General features: G+C 45.5%; 1 protein-coding gene and 1 pseudogene across 3 annotated transcripts in view; both read left to right on the forward strand.

Moving 5' to 3' along the window:
• The window catches only part of Galnt15 (polypeptide N-acetylgalactosaminyltransferase 15), a 36013-nt gene extending 30585 nt beyond the window's left edge, over window positions 1-5428 (forward strand). For all 3 annotated transcript variants that reach the window (XM_026779869.1, XM_005348660.2, XM_026779870.1), the window contains one exon: window positions 3492-5428. In XM_026779869.1, the coding sequence (XP_026635670.1) occupies window positions 3492-3638 (147 nt within the window). In that variant the 3' untranslated portion in view covers window positions 3639-5428. The remainder of the gene's footprint in view (window positions 1-3491) is intronic.
• LOC101986150 lies at window positions 1544-2127 on the forward strand (annotated as a pseudogene).
• Window positions 5429-8815: the final 3387 nt, after the last annotated feature.

Genomic DNA, 8815 nt, shown 5'->3' on the forward strand with positions numbered 1-8815 from the left:
AGATTTCTGCCTCCTCCCTGCCACCGCCTCCCATTTCCCTCCCCCTCCCCCAATCAAGTCCCCCTCCCTCATCAGCCCAAGAGCAATCAGGGTTCCCTGACCTGTGGGAAGTCCAAGGCCCACCCACCTCCTTCCAGGTCTAGTTAGGTGACCATCCAAACTGCCTAGGCTCCCACAAAGCCAGTACATGCAGTAGGATCAAAACCCAGTGCCATTGTTTTTGATTTCTCAGTAGTCCTCATTGTCAGTCTGCAAGGGCTGCTCCCCTCTGCTTGGGGCTGCTCCTCCTCTGCTGTGACCTCTCTATCCCTGGCCCATCCCAACTTGTGCCCAGGGGCTTCCTTCCTTCTCAATCCCTTCTGCGGGCCTCAGGATCACCCAGTTCAACCTGTTTGGGCACTGGGTCGGCTGGCTGCTCGGGGCAGAGGGCAGTGGGAATTTCTTTGTTTTGGTGGCTGGCCTGCAGAGTGGTAGGCCTTTTGTTGGCGAGATCCCTGGTGAACGGGGAGCCTGGTCCTGTTCCTGAAGACCCTTCTGAGAGGTGAGAGAGATCTTGGCCCACAGCGGGAGCCAGGAAATGGAGCGGGGGCATTTTGTAAGTGGGGCCCCTGGCCAGCAGGGAAACCTGATCCTGTTTTAGAAGACCCATTAGATAGCATCAGTAGGAGAAGATGGGCAGGCGCCAAGGCAAGAATTCACCCAACATTCTACTGGACTATTTATAACATAAAAGTGCTGCAGGCAATCCAACCATCTGTCTATAGACATATAGAAAAAATGTGGACATCTATCTTGAAGCTTTCCACTTAGAGTTATCTACATCCTAGAAGTGATTCCATGTGGTGAAATATTACTCAGCATTAAAATAGAAGGAAGTTCTGTCATGTGGTAGAACAAGAGTGACATTTGGGGATATTAAACTAGATTAAATAACTAACACACATACATACACATCCCAAAACTGTGTCATTCCACTTTATTCACTTTATGTAAAGCAGTTAAGCCCATAGAAGGATGGTGGTTACTAGTGGCTGGGTAAGGAAGAAAAGGGAAATTATTGTTTAATGGTAGAGAGTATTTTTCACAATGAAAATAGTATGAAAAATTCATGTATTTAACTTTTCTAAACTTTATAGTTGAAAATGTTTTAAAAGTGCTAAATTTTGGTGTGTTTTTCTATAGTAAAAAGAAAGAAGGAAGTGAAGTATTAGATTTTGCTCTAACACAATAAATCAGAACAACACACAAAATGAAAGCGGCTAATTTAAAGGAACCATATTACAGAATTTTATTTACATGAAATGTTTAGTGTCATAAGTCACCTTTTTGGGGAATGACTTCTGCAGTCCAGCCACAGTGGGTTTGTACGTTCCAGGGTAGAGGCATGAGGATTAGAAATGTTAGGGAGGAAAAAACACAAAGACACAGAGAGTAACGGGATGGCAACTCTGTGAAAACTTAACGTTGAATTCTGAGTTCACCTGTGTTTAATTTTTAATTTTCATATTCTTTTATACCCCAATATCCAAGAGGGGGGGTGAAGGTAAAAGACTGTTTTAACCTCTTTGCCATCTTTCCTCCGGCCGGGCGGCAGCTCCCATCATGAAGGTCGAGCTGTACAGTTTCAGTGGGTACAAGATCAACCCCGGACACGGGCGGCGCTACGCCAGGACCGACGGGAAGGTTTTCCAGTTTCTTAATGCAAAATGCAAGTCCGCATTGCTGTCCAAAAGGAATCCCCGGCAGATAAACTGGACTGTCCTGTACAGAAGGAAACACAAAAAAGGAGAGTCGGAAGAAATTCAAAAGAAAAGAACCCGCCGTGCAAATTCCAGCGGGCCATCACTGGTGCATCCCTTGCTGATATAATAGCCGAGAGGAATCAGAAACCAGAATTTAGGAAAGCCCAGCAAGAGCAGGCCATCAGGGCTGCCAAGGAAGCAAAAAAGGCTAAGCAGGCATCCAAGAAGACCCCAATGGCTGCTGCCAAGGCCCCCACAAAAGCAGCACCTAAACAAAAGATTGTGAAGCCTGTGAAGGTCTCTGCTCCCCGAGTTGGTGGAAAACGCTAACTTGGTAGATCAGAGTTCTGAATAAAGTCCATTTCAAACTCTAAAAAAAAAAAAACTGTTTTAAAATAACACAGAAGACAACCAGAACAGTTACTTGCTTTAATACCTGAGATATCAAAGCCATCATCTCCTGAGTAAAGTATTTGATGTTTGGAGCAGTGAACACATTTTAGACCAAGTATCCTATAGGCAACCACTCCCTATGTCAAACCTCCTATTTTAAATGAAGGAGCACAGGAGTATGCTAGAATTCTCTGAGCCTTGGTTAGGGTGGAGTGAATCCACCTCTGTGGGCCATCTTAATGTCCTAAACACCAAGGAACCACACGCTAGGTCAGGATATCTTGTTTTGTAGCCACACCTGTTGCCAACAATTTGAAAGAGCAAAAATAAGCTCAGACACTCTGACCTTCAGACAAGGTGGAACAGGCTCACCTCTGTGTGTGTCCAACAGTTTAGGTGCATGCATAACCACAGAAAGGAGACCAGTAATTCTCAGTGGCTAGTAGGAGCCGGGAAGGGCAAATGACTGCTAATGGGTAGTGGTGTCTTTGGCAGTGATGGAAATATTCTGGAAAATAATGACAATTACAGTCTATCTTTTGGAAAATTTCAACAATGAGCAAGAATTTGTAACATTATGGCTAAAGCTGTTTAAGTTTGTAAAGAAATCTAATTTTTCTTGAAAAGAAGATGTTATGGTCAATATTGATTCTGTTGGAGTAGAGCCATACCTTTCACATGGATGGTCTAAGTAGACCTTCAGGATAGCCTCAGTTTTACTCTTTACTGCAACCTAGTGGCCACAATTTTAGATTGCAGGATTAGCAGAAGGTAGCACTAACGAGGAAATCGCTCTGATAGCATAAGTTTGTGAATGTAGTGGTAACAGTGACTGACAAGGCAGCACAAAGACTGAACACACCCTAACCAGAGTCACTCTGACCAGAAATGACACATTGAGGACGGTCACCTAAAAGGAAGCCCACACTAGCTCAGAACTGAGAAATTGATGGCTATTTACTTAGGGGTAAACTCATGAATCAGAATCCTCCGCTTGATCAGAGATCAGAAACTGAAATCCACAACTGGAACAGAGGGAGAGGCCAGAAAGAGAGTGGACGCATGCTCTGCATCAGCATATTTAGTATAAGAGGCCACGCCCCAGTGGGCGGGTTACCACTTCCTACAGCACACAATCATTTAACAGCAATATAATTGGGATCAGGATCCCTTAGCCTCAAAAGACATCTAAATTTTAGAAATATTTAAATTATGTTTTCTATTAATTAAAATCCTGCCACTCATTCCAGGCTAGTACATACCACCTCCATCAGTCTTTTAGTGCTCAGAAGAAATCTTAAAAATGTCTTCCTTTGCTGACTTTGTCAGGAATTGTCTCCTTCCTTCTCTTTTCAGGATGGAACGATCATTCACATCCTTTCTGGGAGATGCATGGAAGCTGGGGCTCAAGGAGACAGTAAGGATCTGCACTTGAGTCAGTGTGATGGTAAAAGCAGCCAGCTGTGGCAATTCGACCAGGTCTACCCTGTGGATGAACGATGAGTAACAGTGACGGAGAGCAAAGCAAATGATCAGCTTCACATTTCTGCTCCTGTGTGTTCTGAGCCGTCCATTGTGCCCAGGCTGCCGGTATAGGAGAGAAGAAAATGACATATATATATCCATGTGCCTCGTGTCATTGATTGATAGCTGTATTTATAGAAGAAAAGCAATGGAGTCATTGTATTCATCTTCAGAAATGTTCATCATGAAATACAGGAGAGTCCTTTCTTGATCTACCAAGCATTTAACATTTGCTTTTATCCCTGACTGTGAAAGAGGCATAGACATTGTCTGACAGATCTTCCAGGAGCCATCAAATGCAGTGGATAACTTTTTCTGACCCCAAGTAGCCTTTACTTGGATGGTGTGGTATATGTGGTCAAGTGTGAAAGTTAGAGTGAAGGGTGTTTAATGGTCTATGCTCCAACCCATTTAATTAGGCTTACTAGCATATATTTTCTCATTTATTGAGCTCTAGCTCAAGAGGAAGCAGAAGGGAATGGAGAGGAATGGGGTGGGGCTGGGAAGAAGGCTGGAAAGAGATTTGTCCTGACTCTCCAGCTCAGGTTGGCCCATGAAGAGTCAACAGAGCTAGGTAAGAGTTTTTCATCTTCAGGACAGCCCCCTTGAAACTCTCTACCTCCATTCACCTGCTCCAGCCTTCTCTAGCTCAGCCGTGCACAACCAGATTTCCTCACAGTGTAGTCTTTCTGAGTCACCAGTGCTGGAAGGATCAACACATCTGAGCATTCCCATGAACAAAGGTATCATGGTAGATAAACTCCCTTGATGCCCTGGTAGGAGAGCTGTGCTGGCTCGATGAGAAATAGCAAGCTTGGAAAAAGGAAAACCCTCCCTTGAATGGAAATGCCACCACTCCAGCCAAAATCTTTACAAGGCAAAATGGATGTGGCTATTGAATATTCTTGAGGCTTGGCGGGGCCATCTATGAACCAACAATGTATGCCAAGGACCCCCTAAATGTGGATTCCTGTTGAATGCTCATGGTTGAGTGATATCCACCTCAGCCAGAGCAGAACCAAGGTGTAACCACAAGTGTTGCTGAGTGAGTTAGGATGCTGTTGAGAAAAAAATCAAAACAGAAAAACATTCTTGCCCATTTCTCTCTGGATGTAATTAGCTCTGTATATGGCAAACTTAAAATTTCATATTAAAGATGCCTTTGACCTTTTGACTGTCTTTGAACAGTTGTTTTAAATAAGAATTAGGAAAGAAGTTTGCATTTCTAAAATGCCCAACACATATGTATTTCTTCCAAGTCAATGCCCACTGTGTTTCTCCAACCTTAGAATTAATCTATACTAACTAACACTATCCAATATGATGCCATAAACCCACTGTGGCCATTTTGATGGAAATTCTGTCAATTCAGGAAATTTTCCAACTGTTCCTTGATTGTGCTGACTACATTTCAAGAGTTCAGTAGCCAGCTGTGGCTAGTGGCTACTAAAATGAGAACAGTTATAAAATATCCCACCATCACAGACTTTATTACTGAATAGCACTGGCTAGACCCATTCCCGAGTATGGAAGAAATTTTACCACCATCTTCTTACTTCAGACCTGTCTGTATTTAAAATGAATTCTCCTGACATGCTGAGGCAGGGATGGAGCTTTCAGATGATAACTTTGTAAAGGGCAGTAACGGTTGAAGAGCAAACATTTAAAAAAGATCTCTGTTCTGAAATGAATTCTTTGATTAGCATTGTCAGTAGCTGAAGCTGTTGGGATAAATTAATATAATTAAATAAAAGGCTAAATTCTGTTGTGTGAGTTGTACCTGGTGGTGATTAACACCTTGGGAGGTCTGCAGAGCACAAAGCCTAGGTTCTAGGTATGTTTAATGTTAGCGGCCTGGTGTGGGAGGTCCTTCTGTCTGTGTGTTGCTTTTCTTGGTCAATGAATAAAGAACTGGCTTGGCCTATAGCATGGGACAAGGAAAGCAGAGTCAGAGAGAGATGCCATGGAGCCACCGCCAGAGATAGACATGCTGAAACTTGGCTGGTAGGCCACAACCTTTGGTGATATACAGATGAATAGAAATGGGTTAAATTAAGATGTAAGAATTAGCCAACAAGAAGCTAGAGCTAATGGGCCAAGCAGTGTTTGAATTAATGTATGGTTTTCTAAGTGGTTGTTTCCATGGAAGAAGGGTGTGAAGTTTCTTCAGCCTGAATCCCTCAGTCATGGCTGGTTCTGGGGAGGACAACCAGGGAATAGGGAGAGATGCTTCCTTGGCTTGGCAACCCAGGGTATGGCTTTTCCTGTGGACTCCCCAGGGCCAACCTTGTGCTGTGATTCCAGGCTTGTGAATCACCCCTCTTCTATGCCTGGCCTACACAAATCCAAATAGGCCCTGGGGAATCCAGGGAAACTGCACGCCTCTCTTCTATAAATGGCTTCCACAGGTTTGGTTAGGCCTTGGCGGGCCACTCCTGAGAAGTGGTGCCCTCCTCCTCTGCGGCTGGCCTCCATAGTGCCAGACAGGCTTTGGAGAGCCAGCAAACCCTCCCACAAGGCTAACCTTCAGTGGACCAACCATGCCCTGGGGTGCCAGGCCAAAGTATCTCTGCTCCTGCTTTTATGACTGGCCTCAACAGGGCCTGCAAGTCTATGCAAGCTGCATACAATATTCCAAGGCCAACCTTCTAGAGTCCTACCTGCCTGGAGAAAGGGTACCCATTCTTTCATGTTCTGTCTCCCCAGGAACAGACAGACTATGGAGAGATAAGTAGGGAAGCTGCACCCCACTCTTCTCCAGCTGTCCTTCACAGGGTCACACAGGCCCTGGGGACCAAAGTCAGGGAATCTGCACCCCAATCTTCCACAACTGGCCTCTCCTAGACAGGCCAGGCACTAGGGAGCCATGCGTGGAAAGCTGTGCCGTCACTTCCATTACTAGCCTCCCCTGGGTTGGACAGCCTTGGGGTGTCAGACAGGAAACTGCCCAATCTTCTATGGCTGGCTTGTGCCCCCTATCTATCATTGGCCTCACCTGGACTGGCAAGTCCATGGAAGGTGCCACCCCTCTTCCACAGCTAGCCTTCAAAGGGTCTGCCAGGCCAGGGAAGGGATGAACAGGTCCTGGAGAGCAGGCTGGGATCCACAGCTGGCCTCTGCTGGACCAGACAAATCTTGGTGATCCACAGGTAGCTTGACCAGGGCCTGCCAGGCCAGGGAAAGTGTGCCCCATCATTGATGGCTGACCTTTCCAGGACAGGATAGGCCCTGGGAAGTCAGACTGGGGAAAATTCTTAACCCTCTTCCACATTTGACCTCCAGAGGATGAGGCAGGGCCTGGAGAGTCAGGCCAGGGTTGTTGCACACCCCCTCCTCTATGGCTGAGCCTGACAGTTCTTGGGGAGCCAAGCTGAGGAAGATGCACCATTCTCCTCCATATCTGGTCTCTGCATGGCCAGAAAAGTCCTGGGGATCCAGAACAGGGAAGCTGTGCCCCCCTTCTTCCACAACTTGCCTCCACAAATTAGGGCAGGCCCTGGGGAGACAGGCTGAGGCCAGTGTGAACCAGTATCCCAAGGCCAGGGTATCACTGGCCCAAGTTAGGCCAACCATGGAAGTGGGAATTCAGAATCATCTGCCTGCCACCGCAGGACTGGCCCTGTCCTAGGAAGGCCAGATATGGACAGGGTTGTGGCATTTACCTGGCCTGGCTTCCCTGGTTGTATCCAGCCCTGTGGAGGTCAGCCATGGAAGCAAATCCCCTGTCCCACCTCTCCAGGTATGGTATAACCCTTTGAACACCAGGTATGGAAGAGGAGAGCTCAGGAAACCTGTACTGGCTCCACAGGGTTCATGAGAACTTGCACATGCCAGCCATAAAAAGTGGGTTGTTTCTTCTGTATCCTGATTCCCTGCTGCATGGTATGCCCTGGTTATGCCGGCTGGTGCAAAGGTGGGTACAGCTTTCCTAGTCTGACTCCCCAGGGCATGATCTGGACAGTCCCAGAGCCTCTTGTGAATGTAATGAATTTCCTGCATAGCCTTGCTGAGATGGTGAATCTCCTTGTACACCTGAAAATATTTTCTGACAACCTTGTTCTGAGGGGGAGAGTGACCCAGTCTCAGAGACCCTGTTCAGGAGGAGAAGGTCCCAGGGTTCTTCAGGAGATACTGATGGTCCTAAATTTTCTTTTTCAGATATTGGAGATCCCATAGTATTTTGGACAGAGAAGGAGATTCCCAGAGATCCTGGGGTAGATGGAAAAGTTTCTGAATTTCTTGGGGAAGAGTCTGATATATTACAAGCCTTTTTGGTGGATGACAGAGGTTTTGATGTCTCTGGCATAAGGGGATACTGTTGTAGAATCTGCAGCAAAGAAGGCAGATTCCCTAGAGAGTCTTGAGCAGGTGGTGAAGTTTCTATAATCCCATGGGTAGATGGTATTTCTAGAGTGCTATGCATAGATGGTGCTGTTTCTAGTGTCCCCTATGAAGATCCAGATAGTCCAAGATCTCCTAGATAAGATAATGATAATGACTGTGCTAAATAAAGGCCCTTGGTCTAAACAAGTGACTAAAGCCTCTTTAGATGACAAGGAAGTATCTGGTGAATGTCCAAGAGATTCTTGGGCTGATATGGACAGTCCTAGAGCCCCTTGAGTAGACAGTGCATTTCCTGAATAGATTTTCTGCAGTGGTGAATCTTGTAAAGTCTTGTTTTCACCCGAAGACATTTCCTGTAAACCTTTATCTATTAGTGAAGGTCTAATAGGCCCCATTTAAGATGAGGCAGATTTCACAAACCATTGGTCAGATGGAGAAATTCCAGAGCTTTGTGGGAAACTGTTGGTGATCTCAATATCACTTGGTCACTTATGAAGGGGCCCACTGCAACTTTGGCAGATGTTGAAAGTCTCAGTGTCTCTAGGATCGATGTCAAAGTTTTAAAGACCTTGAGATAGATTTTAAAGTACTATAAACCTCTTCAGAAGATGGCAAAGGTTCTGACGTCTCTAAAGCAAACTGGGAAGTACCCAGAGGCTGTTCCAAAGAAGTCTGAATTCCTACAACACTTTGAGCTGATGGTGCAGTTACTATAGACCCTTGGGCAGATGATGGTGTTTTTCTAGCACCTTGTGTAGATAGCGATGTTCCTAAAATATCTTTTTTTTTTTTTTTTTTTTTTTTTTTTTCGA

Source organism: Microtus ochrogaster, chromosome 6 (genome assembly GCF_000317375.1).
Source record: "Microtus ochrogaster isolate Prairie Vole_2 chromosome 6, MicOch1.0, whole genome shotgun sequence".
Classification (NCBI taxonomy): Eukaryota; Metazoa; Chordata; class Mammalia; order Rodentia; family Cricetidae; genus Microtus; species Microtus ochrogaster.